General features: G+C 39.2%; 1 protein-coding gene across 1 annotated transcript in view; it reads left to right on the forward strand.

The window, feature by feature from the left end:
* Positions 1-893: 893 nt before the first annotated feature.
* Positions 894-23034, forward strand: part of LOC111669079 (contactin-associated protein-like 4) — a 57526-nt gene continuing 35385 nt past the window's right edge. Inside the window, exons 1-4 of the mRNA XM_087179029.1 lie at positions 894-1089; positions 11438-11548; positions 17536-17729; positions 20696-20843. Of these exons, the coding sequence (XP_087035155.1) occupies positions 894-1089; positions 11438-11548; positions 17536-17729; positions 20696-20843 (649 nt within the window). The remainder of the gene's footprint in view (positions 1090-11437; positions 11549-17535; positions 17730-20695; positions 20844-23034) is intronic.

The following is a 23034-nucleotide window of genomic DNA, read 5'->3' on the forward strand; positions in this document are numbered from 1 at the left end:
TTTCCCTGCAAAATCCCACTGTCGGGGCGTCGTGTAGCGTAGTGGTTTAAGCAGGCGCCCCATGTGTAGAGGCTACAGTCCTCGCTGCAGTCGGCCCCGGTTCGAATCCCGCATCGGACGGCCTTTCGCTGCATGTCATTCCCCCTCTCTCTGCCTCCCTGTTTCCTGTCACTCTCCACTGTGCTGTCCATTAAAGGCATAAAAGCCCCAAAAAAAAATATACTTCAAAATCCCACTGTCATTTATGATTCATGAGACACTGGAGTTTGTGACAGCGGAGATGAGGAAAGTGAGAGGAAGCAGAGGGGGAAAGCCCCTCTCATATTTCTTCTTTAGTGTCATTTATGAATATGTGTGTTCAAAGAAGGGGAGCCATAAATGCGATCTGATGAAGTCAAGGCTACGTTACGGCAGCGGCAGCCATCGGGGTAAACTTGGAGCCATCAGTCAGGAATCTAGATTTATTAACCCAGGGACAAGTAGTTAAGTGATAAAACTGACAGAGGCCTGCAGTCCATCCATCTGAGTTTGTGATGCATTGATATGTACTCAAGGCCAGTCCCACTGGAGCTCTGGCTCACTACACACACACACTCATTCATCACACGGTCCTGTCATCACCTTAGATGACTTGTAGTCGGGTGAAGAATCTGTCAAACTCTGCTAAGGTCAGGGGACTCTGTCACTCATCGTGGGTCCAGGTTTGGACCGGAGAGAAGCAACACTGGTGAGAATCCCTGCAGATACTCGGACCAGCTCATGAGGGAAAGAAGAAGAAGAAGATGATAAAATTAATGATGATGATGTAGAAGTAGATGAAACAGAGTATGATGATGGTTGTCCTTATGAACATGTAGATGATGATGAAGATGAAGACAGAGTAGATGATTATGATGACCAACAACCCTTCCACTGATGATGATGACGTCATGAACTTGGTGACAAAAGATGAAGAACAGGATGAATATAATGACGATAAAGAAGGTGAGGCGGACGACGAAGAAGAGGATGATGATGATGATGATTATGAAGAAAGAGTAGACTCAGATGAAGATGTTGATGACAAATGTGATGAAGAAGAAAGAGAAGGTCATGGTGATGATGATGACAATGATTATGATAAAGATGATGAAAACGATAATGAACATTAGGATGATGATAATGATTAGGAAAAAGATCAAGAGTAAGATAATGACAATGAAGAAGCAGAAGAAGAAGAAGAAATAATCGATGATGAGGAAGAGGAGAACATTCCTTCATCTTCAGTTTACAACTGACCTCTCTAATTTTCTCCTAAACCCCAGTGAAATCAGTTCTGTATTTACTCTACAACTGTTTCCACTTCTGATGAATGACCATATTCCTTCTGTGCTGGATGCTGCTTATATTTTCCCGTCACCTCATTGTGGCACAGTGAATGACTTGTTATTCATTGCCACTGTGTAATATATTAACTTAATGTAGCTCTAATGGACGCAGCTGACAGTTGAATATTGTTCCTAACATACATTTCAAGAATAGCCGAGCCTTGATGGTGTGTTGAGAATTCAGCTGACAACTAATGTGGTATTCTATATTTTGCGAGAGTCTACTTCTGAGGCTTGTGGAGGAGGTCTGGGCATAATTTAACAAAACATCTACATATTGGAGCTGCCTCCACATTTCTTTAGACTGTAAATCGCCAGCTGCAACCTCTCTCACTCCGAGCTGCCACAAGGGATAATTAGATCAGATGCAATGTCTAGGTAAATGTGAGTGCATAAGAAATGTCACTGGTATTAAAGACCGTAGCTGACATTGAACACCGCAGGACAAAGCTAAGTCGATGCCAAAACTTTAAGATGCAACAGAGATAAGGTATCTGATCAGAAATTTAATAACTCAGTTAATGAGGTGGAAGAGGGGCGCACACCTGCAGTTGCTCCAGTGCCAAAGCATTTCTGAAACTTTTTCCCACTTCACCTGATTTTTATGGTACTTAGGATCAGAGTCACTTACAGAACTGCAGCTCTGCAGCTGGCAGCAATTCAGTGACCACACTTTTCAAGGACTCTCCAGGCCCAATTCCCTCAAATTCAATGACCAAAACACAGCATAATTTGAGACAAAGATTACAGTTATTACTGTTCCAAAACAACTTGCATTTTCTTTTTTTTGCACTGGATATGTAAATTCAATGGCCAATATCGATTTATGTCTATTTTCAAATTCAAACTTTCAAGGATATCAAGGATCCGTGGGAACAGAGTGACAAATCTACAGGTCACTCATGAGGCCACACATTGGATATATTGCAAATATTGGGTCACTTCAGAGCCCAGTTATTATCTGTCCATAGTGGTGAATCCTCAGCTGACACAATATAAATACTACATGTACCAATGAAGGATAATTTAAGTCTCTATATCATGCATACCTGTCGCACTTATGAGAAAACATCAGAGGACTGTTTGTAATGATCATAAAATCTGTCACAGCACTGGCAGCCGATGCGCTCACTGGGATAATGAAGCAAAGATTTCCCTCCAATACTGCAACACTGAGAAAAGACTAATTCTTCACATCATGCATGTGAGAAAAATCTTCCACATTCTGATCTTCTGGGTCGAGTGGTTCAGTAGAACCTAATGCACATCAAGTTAAATGTGATGAAGATGATTTTTCAGCAACTTTATCCTATGAAAAGACTGACCCATGCTTCATCATTATTTCAAGACAAACGTCTTTGCCTCCGTCATTACATCCACGTTAATTTCTTGTTGCTCCACGGAAGGAAATGTTGTGAAATATGCATAAGCAAAGCTTTGCATATTTATAAAAGTGTTATGCTGAGCTCAAACAAACTGTAACACAAACTAAAGCTTGAATCTTACAGAACAGCCTATAGGGTAATTAAGATATTAGGCAGTTTCTTCAAGTAGTGTTGATGATTTCTAATAAATTTCATTTAAAAACATCATAAACTAGGTGGTCATTAGTGTATTTTTTCGCATGCTGATTCCCAAAAAAGGAAAAAGAAACATCCAGTGTTGATTAACACAATTTCATCCCAAACATCTAAGCCCAGGGAGTGTACCATTTATACAGTTCTTTATTTAAGGTTGGGAATCAGTGAAGCAGATTTAAATTTTTAAAAACACTTGACTGTGAAAAAGACCAACTCTGGGTGTAAATGTGAGACAGCAGGTTGAAGTTTAGAAGTCTGCCCTTCAAAGACGAAGCCCAGGTTCAGTCCCCTGTGTCAGTTTGACACTTCAAAAATGTGTCTGTGTGATCAGTGCAGAACTTTCCAACAGGTGATTGGTTCTTAACATCTCTTCAGGGCGGAGGCTGCAACACAAAGACATAATGAAGTGTGACTGCAGCAGTGGTGTTGGCAGTGAAGTGGTCACGTGTCACTGACCTGCACCACACACACACACACACACATACACTTGCACACCGTCTGTCTTTGATGTTTATGTATAATTTAGAATACTGCAGTGCCGGTGAAAGCTAAATGAGCGCATGTGATGGGTGTTGTACAAAACCTGGATTATACAAAGACCAGCTGGCCTCAGGATGGCAACAGCATGAGCAAAGACAGTCAAGGCAGTCATCACTGTTTTTTTATTGTCCCATTAATATTGTGGAGACTAAATTCTTCTACTGGTGCAGTATGTTTGTTGGACTCACTATCTCAGTTTTGAAATATGTTTTCTTTTTTTCCTCACCGAGGGGCTGGACACTTTTCTGCTGTGATTTAACGTAATGGAAGAGCCTGCAGACTTTGCTCAAATGAGAAAAAGTATAATGTGCAGAAAAGGAGAATGAGTCACCTGCTGTGACATATAATAATATTCTATTTCATATCATTAACTAGCAGCTACAAGCTGTTTTGAAGACATTCCAACAATTAATGAATTGGACTGTGAAGTGTTTTAATGATTTTAATGAATCTCTCTTCCACCAATGTATTGATGATTTCAGTCATTTTGTTCCTTTTATCCCAACATCAGTCCTCTGGAAAAGTTTTGAAATGCCTTGTTCAAGGGCACAATATCCGCTGTATTTTTCTTGCCAGGTCGGTGATTAAAGTCTGTGACTTTCTCTTCACGAGCCAGATTCTCTAACCTTTCCATCACTCCAGCCATTAGGGGTTTCAGTTTTCTGCCTGTGTAGATGGGATGAAAGTTAAACCTGGCAAATTCTGAGGACAAGGGATTTGCAAGAGAGAACCTCCGAATTGGTGATCAAATTGGGAGAATAATCTGCACGATATGCAATATGTGTTGATGTCAGAAAACAGACTGAAAATGTGATTCTGAAGTGAAGTTGCAGTGAGTATAAAAAGCAAATGGTTACAACTTTAAATGTTAGTGCTGCTTCTAAAGAGAAGAAGTGGAAGTAGTTGTGGTGAGGAGAGGAGAGGCATTCTGCCAGATACTTAAACTTGAATGTATAAGCTAGAGAAGCGATTCTGCTTCTCAAGGTGCTATTAATGTTTTTGAATGCCCTTGCCCTAAATTATATGTGGGTGAGGCAGTGAGTATACTTGGGAGTAGGACATGCATCACTGAACACAAGAGCAGCACCAACAGGAAGGACTTGCTGCCTCCCTTGTTGCTTACAATTTCCTGCATGGAGTGCGGACACGTTCACAGCGTTGAAATTCTCCACCACACAGATCAGGTCAGGGCCTCCCATCAGGGGAGGAGACTACAAAGAGTTTCGGCTCGGAGCAGGGGCCCTGTGGATTTTTAATCTGTGTACCATACACCCAGAGGGACATCATCAGGGACATGCGCTTGAATGTTCAGCTGTTTATAATCAGGGACTTTACAAACACACTCCATATCTGCATGTCGGATTAGATCAATTGCAATATTTGTTCTATACAGTTTTGTTATTTAATCAACTGTTCATTATTGTTTGAGTTCATGTTATTTTGTCCCTAGTTTCACATGTGACCATGCCCTCAGTTTTACGATTTCTAGAAAAACACAGAGTTGTATAATTAATTTCTAAAAATTATAATATTCTCCCGAGAAGAACTTTAAAATGTATGTATCGTAAACACAAACATTGACAGTATATTGAGCTACTGACTGGCATTTTCTGACTGAGCAAGCTTCAGAAGGCCTTGAGTCACAAGTGGAATTACTTCCTTGTGGTTGTATGCCTCCGCTGACCAATCAAATTGCAGGAAATATGCTCACAATCTCCCCTTCTGTTCCTGAGTTACATCATTGAATATTGGTCATGATGATGTCACAGTAAAGTTTGATCTTATCCTATTTGTGTTAAATTGTGTCATAATTAGCGTATGAATTCTTATTAAATTATGGCCAAAGACATTCCCTCAAGGTGTTACAGAGATATCGCGTTCATGAGATTGGGACGGACTGACAGACAACCAGATAACATAATGCCTGTGGCTACAGCTGTCGACGGCTGTTTTTCGACATAAAAAATATCAGTGTGTGAGGTACGTTCATGACCAGCTGATGATGTGCTGGAAGCATTGTTTTTCAGCATCCATGTGCTAATCCTCACAGCTCAGCAGCTGTTAGACAAACAGAGTCCTTTCTCTAGCCAGAGAGACATGCGGGGAGGAAGGCAGGCAGCTCAGAACGGGAAAAAAAATAAAAATCAGACCAGACTGATGAAAGACAGCTTGATAAATCACACCAGATCAAATCAGAGGCCCATTAATGTCAGACAACTTATGTCTCAAAAAATCCTCAGTCGAAGTAGTAAAGAAAGCATTTCTCTTTCCATTTTCTCTTCAGCACTTAAATGATAATCACTGACATCTCAGACTAAACAAGTCACAAGTCTGCTAGCCTTCTGCTTTTAAAAAAAGTTTGAAGAAATTAAATTCAATATAACACACTGCAGCACAGACGCACGTACTCTCCTGGGATCACAAAGGTCTTGAAGAGTGGGAGGCAACATTCACAGCTTAATTATTTCAGTTACCGTATTGTTTTTCCACCCATGACAGCTTTCATGATCTTAATTATAGATCCTAAGATCTTTGTATTATTACTGCTGCTATCACTTCTGCATGCAGTACTCGGAAATTTTCTTCCCCTGGGTTTTGTTCAAAATGTCACTCTGGATAACATCCAAATACCAAAAATGTAATGTAAATGTATAGTGCATGCACTATTGATGCTGCTCCCTGACTCTCGTTCTCCTTTTATCCTTATAATATATTAAACTTCAATGACTGCATCAGCAGCAGGGAAAAGCCAATAATACATTGCTGTATATCTAGACATATTTCTTCACATTATAGAACAAATATACAATGAGCAGTCTTGGTTCTTCTTGTTTAAAATGTGGACTGAGGTGCCAGTTTGACAAAAGATCACCACAATTCTCTGTTTGCGGATGACGATTCATGATTGAGAGGACAAACAGGCGCGGTGTGATTATTGTGCTCGGTGAAACAGGGTTTAATGGTTACATCACTGTAAAGAGATGCACATCGAGCAGCACTGAACTATGACTGTCCCGGACTCTTAAAGAGCTGTGAACCTGTAAATTGTCTGATTGTTGTTGTTTATTGAAGTGGAAGAAGATGCTCATCAGCTTGATTTTGCTGCTATTTCAGCGACACCATAAAGTGGATGCTATAGATGGAGAGATAGGGGGATAAGATGATGAACGAGAGCATACTGATGGAGCTCACTCTGCTGGATGAATAATGTTTAAACACATGTCATGTATGTAAAGGATACTGAGAGTCGAGAGGGATTTTTTTCACTTTATAGTGCTCTCAAACCTGCAGAGCTTTGAATGTGAGAGCTGACAAGGTGGGAGAGACTAATGATTCACAATATCTCTGTTTAGGCCAAGGGCTGTTGGCCTAACACTCCATTAGCAACCACAACACTCAGTCCTCATGCGTGCCTCTGAAATGCTTCTTCAGCATGTTGAGTGTTAAAACTGGCAGACTGTGAATGCGAATATGTTGAGTGCTTAAAAATATCTGGGAGAAAAAGCTAAATGGAGCCAACAATGCAAACCAAGAGCAGTTAACTATCTACTGAGTAAGTGTTGTGTTTCCAAACATGATTATGTACAGCTAAGAGTGTACTTATGTAATTTCCTGCGCTTTGCAAGATAGTTGATCACTTTGCGTATCTCAGTGGCTTAACAACAGCTTATTATTGAAGCATTTCAAAAGACTACTCTTAACGATTGTGAATTTATCTCCGCATCAAAAGCAATTTCTGATGGACACAGTGATTCTGAAATTATGCTCACTACTCTTATGTTCCTTGTGTTAATTATTGAGCAAACCTAACCACTGAAAGAGAAAAAAGGGGTCAGCCAGCTGTTGGCTAGTCAAGTGGTTTTGTGTGTTAAGCCTAAAACATATTCTCTTGCAGACGTGTACATGGAAAGTTGCAAACACCATGGACACATAGTTGTTATTATACTACTTTCTACTCCTTTTGGAGTCCACTTGGACTGTCAATGGTGCCCTTGTGGCTGTGCAGTCACAACAGATTGGAGGGTACACAGGTGTCTGCACAGAGCCTTGAATACTCCCTCTGATGACAAAAGTTACGTCTCTCCGACCCTAGTGGACCTTCACACAGAGCCGGTTCTAGTAATATTTAATGGGGTAGCCCTGTGGTGTTAAAAGGATGTCTAGAGTTGACAAAATGTGTTGTTAATAAGCACATACAGCTGTGAGAGGAGGCGTGTGAAGTTGGGCGAGAGAGAGAGAGAAAGAAAATGTGTACAGCTCTGGTGATACAAAATAAACTGGGCTAACAGAGCCAGCAGCCCTAATATTTCATGGTTTTAGGGTAGACGTCAATTTTCATTTTACAAAAATACTGGCTGATGCATTATAAAATTCCATGGTACAATTGATCTTACTTCATGGCACACAGGTTGAGAAACACTGGTCTAACAGCTAGCTAAGCCAAAGCCAAATAACATAATCTACAGTGTCAACATTAGCAAGCAGATAAATTTCATCTGATCAGCAGAGCTGACAAGAGTAAAACGGTGTAACCCAGTCCTGGGTGAGGACACCTCTAGATTCAGAAGGAGCAAAGTTTCAAGTGCAATAACAATTAACTCAACCTAAGAAAATTGCCCTTGTATGGGATTTCCCACAGTTCAAGTAACTTTCAAGTTGGTCCAAAATTGGTCAAAGTCAACTGTTCAGATCAGATAGAGGACTGATTCGTCAGCGTTTGATGAGTCAGAGTGCCCTGTTTAGCTATGATGTGTGTTCAAGTTGGTACCAAGCCAAGAGACTGGCACGATCCTACCACAAGGCAGATAGTTCATCCGGCTGTTTCAGTGGCAATGTAAATCTGGGCTCCTGGGTTCCAAGCTTGGGAAGCTCATCATCTACTGGGATTGTTGGATCTTCTTCACCCAACCTGCATTTACAAACAGGCTTATAGTCTCTGTTCTTATTTCCTTCATATCTCATCTTATGTTTCTCTTATGTTGTACGAAATAAAAGTGAGTGAGGACTGAATGCAAATACTTAACATATTTACTCTCTAGTTCAACTTCCAAACTTATTTTGTTCTAAGAAAATATGCTTAGAATGTATTGACACAATACAAATATCACACATGTAATTAGAATTAAACTGCTCCAGCTCAGCCAATATTCAGCTTTGCAAATCAATCATCTCTAGCAGCATGAAGAGGAAGTTATGTAGAACTCCACATTTTACTCTTTCAGTAACATGATGAATATTAGGATGAAACTTACTTTTTAAGCATCAGCTACGTTTCCCTTTGGGCACCTGGTAACCCCAAACCACAGTAAAATGCTAAAACGAGCTTTACATGGCGGTAACTTCGTTGCTAACACACAACAAAACTAGCTAAGGGCTAAGAAGCTAGCTTACCGTTACCGAGGCAAGTGCAACTACTTCCGGTGGTCTCGTGGCTTCCTCAGGTAAACCGTTTCCCTCTCATGTGATAAACGCTCGGCATTATTCATTGTTTTCACTTAATTTCTACAGTTTCTCAGCTTTTGTGAAGCTCAACTTTGTTACACTGACCGGCTACTGCTAGCTCAACTCTGTATCACGGAACATCCACATGCTCGCAAAATACACTGCAAAACGTCGTGTTAAATTCAGTAAGTGATGGAGTGGATGAAACGAAAGATTTGGCTAAGTTAGCTTAACCGTTATGTCTAGTAACAGAAGTATTAACTTAAAATTTAAGTCAGTTGTTTAATATTTTATAACTTTATTAATTTCTATTTCAACCTGTTTTCACGCAGCAGGTTTATGACAGTTTAGAGCCTTATAAATTGTATGTACCGTTTGTAAAGTGCATTATAATGGTTTGTAATTGAACCGTTGAGTTGTACAGACCAGGGGTTTGTTGCTGCACATGTTGTATCATAAAATGATAGATAGATAGATTAAAATGTCAAACCAACTCATTTAAAAACAATGAAATACAATCAAAGACACAGACAAAAAATACAAGGGATCCAAGTATGCAATAAAAAATGAGAAATAGATAAATAAATAAGTATGTTCATATTTCAGTAAGTAGACAAATGTGCTCTCTGGGTTCCCCTGCTATGAAACATTGCTTGTATCGCAATATGGACAAAAGTTATTTTGCAGTATTTATCATAGTATAATCACACAGTATTATTAATGTTATATATGTTTTAATTGTACTGTATGTTCTTATGTTTTCAAGGTCTCATGCAAGCTTTTAATTTAACACATATGCTGGATGATAACTCACTATGACAATTTGTCGTGTTGTGTTTGTCATGTTATATTGAGAGGTGATGAATGCACAGCCCCTCATGTGTTTATGTTTAGTTCATTAGGTTCTTGCCTTCAGTCTCTACCACCACAGCTCATTTAATTAGTTGTTATGTTATACACACAAAGGAAATATGACCTCTGTGTGAGTAGTGAACGCACACATACACAGGAGCAGTGGGCAGCCGCGGTGAAGCGCCTAGGGAGCAGTTGGGGGTGAGGTGCCTTGCTTAAGGGCACCTTACCCATGAGTGAGAACTAATGAGGAAACCCATAGATTTATTGCAAAACAACAATTGTCACTGGCACAGAGGTCGTTAATTGATCAATTTAAATCAACCACACACACAGGCAGCTTGGAAAAACCTTTCACACATCAACTTTTTTAAAATCAAATATTCTCTTGTGCACAGTTGTTCCCCTCTAGCAACTGCCATCAGTATGTGTTTTTATTTCGAGATGAAGTGCTCAGATGTTGACTTCGAGCTTTCAGAGCAGAGAATTAGCATATTAACTCTACAGACTCAGAATCACAGCAGTGTACTCAAGCTGTTCCCAATTTTGTTTATTGCAGTTTCATACGCTTTATATGCTAATCTAGTTTGTCATTACAACACGTTTAGTTATATTTGGCTACTGGCCAATCAATTTATTTTGCTTTCAAAAACCAGCAAATATTTCTGGATAAAACAATGAATAAACGTAAAAAATTGCACTTTTTTATCATGTATACATTGCTAGTATTTTAGGTTTTCAGAGACTCGATGAAGAACATTTTAATCTGTAATAATAGTTCATGACTGTTATTGTAACACTAACTGATTACGTAGAGCATTGTGAAAACAGAACACATCAATGGACAAAAGCCAGATAAAATCAAAGTACCATGAAAGAGAGACCAAAGTCAAACTCTCTGTGTAAGTTCCCTCAGTGGGCAGAAATCCAATATCAAAGCAGTGAGGCCAAGTCTGATTAAATCTCAACTAAACAAAATAAAGACAGCATAAGATCCTTCATTAATATAATCTCACCAAGAGATGTATCAGCTCTCAGCTAAACATCTTTTATCAAAGAGAGGATTTAGCTGACAACTCCACCGGGTTGTTTAAGTTTGCATTGTAGTGTATTACAAGAGGAATTCAACTAATTTAATAAATTAAATCAAACATGAATGCATATTTTTTTGTGCAGACTACATGTACGAGTTTGCATTTGTATTGTTCACCAACACAAAGTTAAACATGTACTGTCAGATGGAGTACAGCTTATGTTTACATATATTCAGTTGTGTCTGTAAATCACTCAAAAGCAGGTCAAATATGTATTATTGTATATGCTGCATTAATGTTATAATGGCTTTAACCACCATTGTGTATGTAGTATGAAAAGCCTCTTCTGTCACTGATCCACTCCACCAGTGGCCAGTTTGTCTATTTTATGTGTCTCCTCAGGCAGCTAGGACACAATGCATTAATTCTCCAGCAGTTTCTCATTATAGTCAAAACAGCTGTTTACACAAGGCACATTTTCAGCCCTGAAATTGAGGATAGCATTCTCATTGTGAGGCAACTGATTGTTCAGGGAAGGAGCACAGTTTTCAGCAGCGTTTTGTCTTCTGCAAGTTACATCACGATTTTAAATAACCTGTTCCCCTTGTTCTGTGATTAACAGAGGTGTGTCACAGTCCACTGGTGTCGAATCTGCTGCCATCCTCCTTCAGGAGCTCCTCACAGCTGTCGAGCAGCCACGGGCCAGGCTTTGCTAAACTGAACCGGAGAGAAGGTGAGTAACAGTAGCTACCACAAACCATTGTCATGCCTGTGAGCTGTAATGTGTGTTTGGACTGTAAATCTGGGTGGTGGGGTAATGTACAACACAAACCGACATATTCATATATATATATATACAGCTGGGGACTCCCCCCAAACTATTCCACCAGGAAAGGTTAATTAGTTTGTTGGATAACATCTGTCTTAGCTGACAATGGCAAATCCTTGTAATACTGGGCCACATTACACACCATGTTTGTGGTTTTACTCATCAAAATGCAAGGAAAAAAATGTTATACATCAATCGCTTCGGCAATAGCTTATTTATATTAACAGAAAATATAGAGAAACTTTCCATTACAGTGTTGTGTTGCACTTCTTGCTGCTTTAAAGACATTAACATGCACAAGGCAGACAATGCTTTCCATATAAACACTTAATCAAATGGTTAACAGAAAAACTCTGCAGCTTTTAGTTTTTTGCAGTTCACACATGATTGAGTCTCACTGCTCTCATCAGCTCCAGATGAAACACTGTAGGCTGCTGTTTCCAGTGAACAGGCTGGGTGTGTTAGAAGGCACTTGTTTGCTAACAGTTTGGCCTTTTGCAGGTGATAATCCAAATGTACGTATATCTGGGTTGTTTCATTCTACCCAAATGAAAACATCTCAGGCAGATATTTTTCAGTTGCCTATTTAAAGATGACCTTTTCCAGCTGAACTCTCTCCATATTTATGGACACTTTTACACAGCCATGGCTTCCCACTGCAGATACTTCACCAGTGCAGTAGTGAGTTGTGCTCATAAATTTCCCATACACATTTCAGTGATAACTGTCCTTCAACCAGGTTGTTCCTCATACTATGTTTAAAGAGAGTATATTGTTCCAGTATATTGTTCCAGTTTAAGGTAAAGTAAGAATTAGCTTGACCATCAAGGGACTGGATGTTACTGTTCTTTAGAAACGGACAACTACAATTTCCTACATGTCAGCTAAGCCACAGTGGTCTTTCAACTGTTCCATGTCTGCCTCAGCAATACTCCCCAGTATTCACATATAAAATTTAGCAGTTTAACATCAATAAATTATTGCCGCATCCTTGTCTTTCTTTCTTCTCGCTCTTTCTTTTCTTTTATCTCCAGTGTTTTCACCAGTTGTACAGACAGAGGAGAGTACACTGCCTATTGCCTCCTTTTTGTGCTGTTTTTAGGTGAATATATTAGATAAGTGCACCACACACTTAGCAAAACGTTGACGTTTGTCACAAAAACTAAGTAAGCTGACAAGTAGTTAAAAAAAACCCCCATAAAACTTATGTGCTGATACACAGAGGTGTGAGAAATGATGCCCTTTTTTTTGGTGTACTCTGGCATGAAGAGTTGGCTGTTTTCCACTAATACTAGAGCCACGAATCCGATAGAAGCGCAGTGATGTCTTTGTCTTCAACACGACAGAGGATCTGAATGATTTTCACCACCTGGGAGACTGCAGGAAGCGCAGCCAGCAGGATGCTGTTTCCTTGGTGTGTTTGATGGCAAAAGCTGTGAGCAAACACACCCGCTGTGTTCCCCCGCTTCAGTCAACCTGCTCTGTCTGTTTACCGATCTGAGTTTGATCTGCATAAAGGAGTATCAGATGCTTCTAAAGAAAGATCAGATGCATCTGAATGGCAAAACATACTTTTTCTTTTGGGTTTTTTTGGTACAGCTGAAAAACTGAGAAGCAAAGAGAGGAAGTGATGAAACAAGATGGAAACTGAAGATGTGCTTCTGATTTTGTATATGTTTTACCTGGCACACAAACAAAGAAAGGATGGAAACACACGTAAAACATACCTTTTCAGCATCATTTTATATTTCACTTGATAGTTAGAAAGCTATTTCATGGTATGGATTCATGCATACGTGCCTCTATGCACACAAACAAGCAGCTGCTTTACATGCAAAGTTAAACATGCACAAGCGAAAATATAGAGCCAGTGCAACAACCTCCTTTCAGATGAAACGTTAGAGCTGAGGGTGTTCCATGAAACAAATCTCAGTATCTCCTGTTTCATATTGGTGAGGCTTTAGCTCATTATGTCTTGAGCTAAACGTGAGCCTCATCAATGATTTCTTACTAACAAAACCGCCTCACAGGTTACAATGCCTTATTAATTCTCTGTTTTAGAACTGAATTTGACTGATTAATAAATCTAATTCAGTTTTGAAAGCAACAACCCTAACTTCAGAAGGAATCCACAATATAACAAAATGCTTAATTGATGTAAAAAATAAAAAAGTGCTTTGATTCCTGAATCCCAGCTGTTCTTTGTAGAAATCAAACCGCTGCTCATTTACGCCTCCTCCAGCTGCCGCTAATGCTCCTCATCCTCTACAGTCATTCTCTGAGGAACCGCTTCATTCAGAGTTAATTTACAAGCAAAATGAGCAGAGACTTGCACAGCACAATACACAGCTCTGTTTAAGGGAAACACAGAGCGATTTCTGCTTCCTCCCAGCACTCTGCAGTCTTGTTGCACTATTAGCCTGCACATTAACCTGTGAGAGAATTGATAGGAATGCAAGTTTACCCAAATTCCTTAACTGGTTGTTGGGAACATCCTTGATCAATCATTGATTACTCATTAAAACCTTACAAAATACAAGATGCATGTTTTTCCTTTGTCAAAGCTGTTTTTAAACAATTGATGTGATTTTTACAGCATAATTCATGTTGCTTATTTGAATCATACATTAAAGCCCATATGTGTAGGATTTTAAAATGTCTGACTGATATGGATCTAAGTGAAAGCATCGACACAGACTTCACCAGCATTGCCACATTTTTCCACAAACCCTATTGCAATCATACTAATTTAACAAATGCTGTAATCACATATAAACTGTGATTATAGTGCCTTTAAAAAATTGAAATCCCTTTGATCAAAATTGCTGCCTCTGCTCCAGCACTGCTGGTGGTTATTTAATAAACCTCCCACAAAATGTGAAAAAGATTTAACCTAGTAATTCTGTGCAGATGGTAGGTTGCAATTGAATGAGACAAAACATGGAGGCCACTGAAAAACAATGCGGATGCTTCCTTGTATAAATGAAAAGTGCTCTACCCTATAAATGCTTATTAGGTAGTCACAAGTACAGTGGCTGAGAGAGCTCACTGCACTGGAACTGAAGAAGATACAGGCAAATTATGTAAGCATCTTTGTTCATCAACATGTGTACAGCAAGAACTCACAACACAAACAAATAGACAAACGCACTGCAAGTAACATAGATGAACCTGGCTCGGACCAGCCGGGTTCATCACTCTTATGTCCCCAGGAAACACTTCCATTGTTGTCTGTGCTACTTGTGGTACGTTTCTTTATTTGCTGTGGATGACTTGTCATATTGATGTTTTCTTAATTTGTTTATGTTTTGTCATTTGCATCAGTCTCTGTACACAAGCCATGGACTGCAAAGTCAAAGAAGTAATTAAGTATTCACAAATACTGTCAGGCTCATTATTGTGCATGTTGTTTTTACTGCCTCTTAACAATACTGTAGATTAATTAAATCCCTATAGAAAATGGTATTCTCTAAGTACTTAATGAAAATCTTTCTCATATCAAATGAAGCTTTAAATGTGTTTTATCAAGAAATGTCAGCTTCATTTATATGTTTTTCTTACCTTTTAACGATTACAATGTGATGATGTCAAGCTTGACCAGCTAGGTCTATGGTTAGATGCTTATAGCTTATTGTAGTTCTGCGTTTCCTGTAACAGTTGATATTCAAGCCATCTAAATTACCAGCTATTCTATGTTCAAAAAATGCAGAAGGCATTTCATCACATTTCATTCTGGGCAGACAGAGACTTGGGTACAACTTTGAGTTTCTGACTCTGACTCTGCTGTAGTAAGTCATCAAAGTTGCGTAATCTAATATCTGCCTTGGGAGGGGAAGTAACACCATCTAATGACTACGAGATGCTGGCTCCAGAAGTCCTTTGCTGTGTGAAATGTTTACATTTTTCCACATGAAATAGGGGTCTGATTCCTGTACTATGCTTATTGGTGAAAATGTTGAAACATCTTGCTCCTAAGAAGAAGATACAAAGGCTTATGCAAGCACCAAGTCATTTTTCTTTATTTTATCCCGAAGGCTCTCGCGCAACTTCTAACTCTGCTGATACCAAGTGGCTGAGCTGGCAGAGAGCCCAGATCCAAAAAGTTCTTTCTAAAAGGAGCTGTGTTACAGACATCAATATATTTCTTCTTCTAATCTATTGCTGTCACCAAACCAGATACCTCAGTCTCAAAAGGATGAGACTGATTACAGGTTGTAATTATTAGTTAGATATGTCTTCAAAGTCACCCAAAAGTGGGCAGGCGGCTAAAATTAAAAACACATCTGAACTGTGTGTGGGTTATGGCCCGTTATGACTTATTGGGTGTATTGTGAGTTACGTTATTGTTTCCCCCTGTCCCAGACTCTGCTCCATCTGAAACCTCATAGAAAGAGCAAAATAATGGCAGCTCTAATGCCAATCACCAAGTGGCGGTGGAGGTGAGGGCCATCGGTGTTCATGGGGATAATGGATCCAGAAATGGTGCTTGGGTAAGATGTTGGGGGTGAAACATTGAAATAGCAACGGTTAAGAAAAGAACCAATCATTTGTCAGTGGGATAAGCTGCTCAGAAGATTCTGCAGGGCAGATGAGGGACTGTTAAAGACGCCCTGAGGAGCTTTCTTGTAAACAATTAAAAGTTACCTTTACATTCAGTGTAAACCGTAACTTCCTTGTGTCCTCGAGGTGTAACAAACATGTTGGGTACATTTCCTTCTTCATAAAATATTTGCAATTTAAAAAAAAAAAATATCCTCCATTGTTCACATCCATGTTGACCCGTTCAGAGTCCTCTCTTCCTACTTTTAGTGGTGCATTGTGAAGTTTGTTGGCGTCATCAAGTGTCGATCAGCAAAACAGTGTGAAACCGAGGGCAGGACATGAGTCATGCTGCCCACGTGCTATTGCACATGCATGGCACAAACACAACAGGGACCCACTTATAAAAACATTCTGCTACTAGCGTTCAAAACTCCGTACGGCACCATTAAGGTTAGGAACCTAACTTGTGGGAAATTAAAGGATTTAAAGGAATAAAGTAATTTCACAGGAAAGGAAGGTGAAATAAAAGCCATAAATGCTGCAATCGCCACTATGAAAGGTTTAGGTCTAGGGTTTAGAGAATGTATTACACCATGAAAATTCTCACAAAAGTAGAACTGGTAATGAATACGTATAGGATGGTGTTCTAGCAGCAAAATGTCACTTTGGTATGACTCAGCACTTTGACATGCACACAAATACACACACACACACACACCTTTTGGTGTTTTAATTATTTAACACATCTTCATTTTATGGTCCTGTGCTCTGGTAGTCAGATTATATGAAGGTCTTCTATGAGCTGGCCAGTTTTAATATTGTATAAGGCTGGCGGTGTCCACCATAAATGCCTCAGCTGCAGCTTATATTATGTGCAGAGCAGTCCTTAAGCTACAGATTAAACTCTTTTGACTGTTCCAAATTAAACATCAAAGAGAGACGTTGATAAAGCCTTTGTGCTCAGGGCTTTTAAACTATGGAAAAGTTTGTGTCTGATGAAAGACGTTAGATAGTAAGATTTGTCTTCTTTTAAGAAACAGCTGAAAACTCTGGATGGATTTGCATATGTCTGAAAACTTTTTTGTTCTTGTTAATGCATTGATAGTATTTTAAAGGATTCAGCAGATCATATGTTTTAATTAATTTTTATTCCCCTTTGATTTTCCAGCACTCTTAACTTTCTTGAGAAAAGTGTAAATTAATGTAACAATTAATCTTATTATCAGTGTTTATTCTGTCATTATTCTGTGAGTTTTTTGAACCACCCAAATATGATTTCTATGTTTAGGAATAAAAGTCTTCACTTCATTCTTTGGATCATTCAGAAGTGTTTCTCTCTCCCTACACAGGCGCTGGAGGTTGGTCTCCTCTGAGTTCAGACAGGTATCAGTGGCTGGAGGTCGACCTGGGTGGGCGAACACAAATCACTGCTGTTGCCACGCAAGGTCGCTATGGCAGCTCCGATTGGCTGACGGCCTACCTGCTGATGTTCAGTGACACAGGACACAACTGGAAACAGTATCGACAGGAGGACAACATAGGGGTGAGTGCACTGTATAAAATCATACTGACACCTGTGTCGTTGGTGTAATAAACATCAGTTGGTCGGTGATTTTGCTGCTGCTGTATCAGACACTATCAGCAGAGACAATAGGCCTATTGTCACAACAGATATTTTCACTTGTCGAGTTAGGAAAGGCATTTCAATTGAATAACATTAGCTTACTGATGTCTCTGTGTCCCAGTGAGCCATAACAGTGCGTATGACATTTTGGGTACAGCACTGCACTGGAGAAGCAGAATTAACTGAAAAATTGTCTTTCAGTAAAGCTCTGCCACTGTGCTGAAGGCCCGACCAAAGTAGGTATGTCTCTGATTTATTCAGATTCACCAAATCCAAAGGAATTAGCATCAGTTTTACTCATACAATTCTGCTTACATGTTATTTTATTCCAGTGGGGGCTCTCTCATCCATTGTGTTAACCAAATTACACTTAGATAGTAGATAGAGGTAGTCAAGCATTACCTCACATCTCGTGACATAGACGGAAAATTCTCCCTATTACAGCGACGCTGTGACAAACAGCTTCAGTTTAAAGTTGGTGAGATGTAAGACTCTCACAGTGAGGGTAAAAGTAATGTCAGGCTAAGACTTCTTCAGAGAAAGAACAGAAAGGGGCTTTTCACAGCTTAAAAGCTTGTTGATTTCACACTCAGCATAAATCGGGATAAATCCGCTGCATGCCTCAAAAGTCCCTCTGAAGCTCCTCATATTAGTCAGCCTAGTTTAGTATGGCTTTCGGGTAACAGAGTTGACTGGTGAGGCTGCTTCGTCGGTCGCAACTCCTCGAGGACCCCTCTTTCCTGTAAGCTTAGGGGCCAGAGTTAGTGAGGCTGAGTAATACTCTCTCGTTCGCTAATTTTCTCCTCCTGTCTCATCTTTTCTCCTCTTTTTTTCTTCCTCTTTATGTCTGCTACAAAGGATGTGAAAGTGCAGATGTTGTTGGAAGTATATACTCTTCTAACCATGGGATATAGCATCGTTATGTGTCAATGGAGGTAAAGGGATTGGAAGTACATAACAGATTTCCCAGTAGGACAGGCGAAGTCGCAGATTGTTAATGAGCGTCATCCTGAAATGCAAATATGGGCTCTGTGAGAACAGCTACGAACTGGCTGTAGAAAGTGTCAGTGTGAAGTTTGAGGTTATAGATATTGGCTTTATTTACCTTTACTGATCCCTATTTTTTCTCATACAAGTGATGTAGAAGATGCCACATATTTCTGTGCACCATCCACAGTTTTGCAGCATTTCAATCAGAATGTGATGACAGTTTGCTGAAGTTGCCAGCACTGTCAGTCAAACCTGATGAAACCACCTCCACACAGTGAAATAAAGCAGAGTAGTTGACTATTTTTGACTCATACACTCCTAATAATGAATAATATGATATTTCTAAACTTTAATTTTGCTTTAAGCGGAGGCAACACAGCATCCCAATTTTCTCTTTAGTATAAGACTTATTTGTACCATTGATTCCTGTGTCATTACTGTCCTTTGTGGAGCAGTTCATACTTTTGACAGAGTAGGTTAACAAAAGTGATCGGTGCAACAGAGCTATTAAGCCACAGTAGTTTCTCTATTTTGGACTCTTTGCTTCTCCGTTCCTTCAGAGATCAGAACTCAAGACAGTTTGCTCTCGGTCAGCGGCGCCAAGGCTTGTGTCAAAGTTCACAAAAGTTGAACCTATGTGGAACATTTGCCTCCTCAAGCTGATCTAATTGTGGTGAATCCATTCGAGTGAACTGAAAGTTTAGCTTTTTTTTAAATCCTGGTGTGTCCAGGCCTTCAGAAAGTTTCTTAGATAATTAGGTCAGACAAACCTGGTATTTCTTGTTTCTTTGGTGCACTGTAAGAAAGAGTTCTGTCATATCATGTCTGACATTCTGCTTTATTCTAAGACTCTCTCTCGAACCTACAAGGATTTAATACCTCAACTCAGGTCGTATTTCAAAAGCCAGAGCCAAAAATATATGAGGCAGTGTTCTCCTCAGCAGGATGCAGTCATTAGTGGAGGTTAGGACAGGCTCAGCTGTTCAAAGCTGTCAGAACATGTGCAACACAGAATTGTAGCCTATGGTTCAGATGATTCAGAAGAAGGGTCACAGTATCACAAAGGGATGCAAATATTCACATGTGCATAAACTCTCTATGCAACAACAGCCCCAAGGAAATCTAACTTATAAATCGAACCTAATAATAAGAGGTCAGAGGTCAGGGTCGGCTACAGCACAGCAGGCTGGAGCTAGTAGCTAAGTAAACGTCCTCCCTCCGAAGAAGGACATCAGTCACTAAGCCATACTTCAGCCCCTGTCCTTCCTAACGGTGCTGAAATTCTGGTCTTTAATTGTAGATTGAGTTTATTTGCATCTCAATTAAAAGCATAATCAAACAAAATTTTATTTATTTATGTAACACTATTTTACTTCTATGTCACTGCGAAAAGAAGCAGAGCTACCTGAAACCAATAGAGACTAAAAGTAGAGAAAATGTATATGGTTTATATAGAAAGTTGATCAAAGGGCTTAAGATCAAGTCCAACCAGAAAGAGTGTGAGGTTAATAAATGTTGTTCTCCACGGACCAAGTGTTTACCAAAAGGTTTACTACGTATTAAGCTACAGCTAATGCTTCACAAATCTAATTTTCTACCTGATTGAGAAACCATTCACTAGGAGCATGGCCCTATCTCCACAATATTCCCTTCATTAAGAGGAAAACCAAACGCATCACTTCCCACAGAAGCCTTGGGGATTGCAGTTCAACTTCAATGAACAGATGAAAGAACACGTTCACGCATTTAGTCGTAAGCTTGACTACAATAAAGATCCAGAGGGAGAAATTTCACCGTTATCTTTGCAGTGCTATTTCACAAGCTAATGATGGACAGATGCATGGATGGGAAGCCAGAAAATGAGGTAACTCTCTGCTGCTGATGTGTTTTCCCAGGCCTTTCCAGGCAACAGTAATGCAGACAGTGTGGTTCAGCACAAGCTCCAGCATCCAGTGATTGCTCGCTATGTCCGCCTCCTCCCCCTGGACTGGAATCCCAATGGTCGCATCGGACTCAGACTGGAGACCTATGGATGTCCTTACAGTCAGTTCTGTCTTTCTTTTTTTTTTTTTTAAATCTCCCACTTACAGGCATAAACTGAAAACATGACGGTGGAAGTACAAAAATACAGATTTTTTTTTGTTTTAGCAATAAGCATTTTAGCAGAGATGCAATTAGCCCACTGTTCTTTTTTGTTTTGTTTTGTTTTTCAGTGGCCATTATGGTTGACCCTGTCTTATATTTTATGTTTCAAATTCAATATCTAAAGACGTCTTGAATTTCCCGTAATTATAAGAACAAATTCAAGTTTTATTTGGTGCAGATTAAATTAGCCTATGTCTATTTCCTTGTCAGTAATAATTCTTGTTTTGTCGTATATCCCACGACAATGCCAATTTCCACTGTTTAATGTTTATGTTAAACAGTTTAGATGCTTCCAGGATTTCATAATTAGTCACGCACCACTGATGATACATCATGGCATTTCCATAATTTAAGATGGCATTCACGTTACTTTAGTTTAATGAATCAATTTGTCTTCTCTCATCCACCCATATCGTTTGGCATTTTTATCAGCTCTCATGGCTGACACAAACAAGAGGAGGGTGATGTGCAGCATTACTGGGTTACATTACAGCTCCTCCTTTCAATTCTTTATCTTCTCTGGCCTTCTGGTTGAGCGAGGGGTGTAACATATTGTAATGTTATTATTTATTCACAAAATATGTCTCCATCATTTCCATTTTTTTGCATCCTCTATTCAGCAACATTGAAGCTTTTTCACCTCAACCAAGTGTGAGAAGTTTTTCTGCAACAGTTTTTTTTTTTTTTTTGCTTGTTTTTACTTTTAAACTTGAGGCACTATACACGCCACAGGTAAAACAATTAAATTCAATTAGTATGGAAATATCTCACATTTAAAAGAGGAATAACAGAAGTTATGACATTTGTAAACAACAACAGTTCAATACATGAAAATATTATTATGAAAATACATTGTTTTTATAACCTTTGTGCAAGAATCAATTATCTCTGACAGAGTGCTTGGCACAAAAGTGTGTGTTTGCCTGTAGATTCAGTTTGATTTAACGGTTGCTTTCAGCTCAGGGAAATGAATAAATTTGCCTCTGAGGATGTTGGCAACACTTCCTCGTTTCAGCCAAAAGGTGATGGAAAAGAGAGAAAAAAAACCCACAAAAAACTTCTGGACTTTGACTTTTGAATAATTAAAATTTGGGGTTTGTGCTGTTTCCTGCGTCACTGTCAGCACTAAAGGTCCAAACACACTGAATGAAATAATTGATGCATCACAGCTGACATTTCTAATTTGATGCTTCAATAGCGACACTGTAGGTGGCAGATTTTTAGTGTGAGCACAGCAACTCACTCGCCACCAAGATGGGCGATGGTAGTGGATCCTGAAAGATGCTCCATAGTCTGTAATTTGCTTCTCATATTCAGACACCAGCTTAAAGACCAGCTTCTCTATAGACTGTCTGCATTTAGTGTCCAGTCACTCACTCACTTTACTTTCTGCTAAGAAACCCAATTTGGTTCTTGGCTCTGGATGGAAATTAGATAAAGAATCCAAACTTCAAACTGCAGACTACACAGATGTTTGGTCATTTTTTATTACCAGAATAACAAACTAGATGATGATGCAGACAAATAAAGATAATGCAATTCAAAAACTAAGACATACAGTACATTAGAGTCCACATTTTTAAATGAAAGTTAAAATCTCAGAAACTTTTTTAGATAATCAAAAGGATGTTTATGGAAACTGATATTATTGAATTATGTCTTTATGAAAATAAGATCCATGATCCATGAGGGTAGTCCCAGCACCAAATAATGTACAGAGTTAATGTTTTCTAGTGCTGGTAAATTTAATTTAAGTTTAATAGAAAGACAGGTCTACATTGTTACACGTTAGCTGTTGAATGACAGTCTTTTCAGAGCTTCTGCACTATCCACATTTGCCTTTTACCTCTCTTAATGTCTCTGTGTTGATTTAAAGTTCTATCCAAAGGTTGTATCTATAAATCAATGTGTTCAGCACTGGGGGAAACTGTGAATTGTGTGTATTGTTCAAAACTAATACTTGACAGATATTTGATTTTAAGTTGTGTTCTTATCGTTTCTCTTTCATCAGTCATCAAGACATTTCCCACAGTCCCTGCACAAATCTGTGTGTACGAACATTTGTTATCATCTTCCTAAAATTATTTAA

This window comes from Seriola lalandi, unplaced genomic scaffold, assembly GCF_002814215.2.
Source record: "Seriola lalandi dorsalis isolate HSWRI2012SDOR001 ecotype SW California unplaced genomic scaffold, Sedor1 jcf7180002054769, whole genome shotgun sequence".
Classification (NCBI taxonomy): Eukaryota; Metazoa; Chordata; class Actinopteri; order Carangiformes; family Carangidae; genus Seriola; species Seriola lalandi.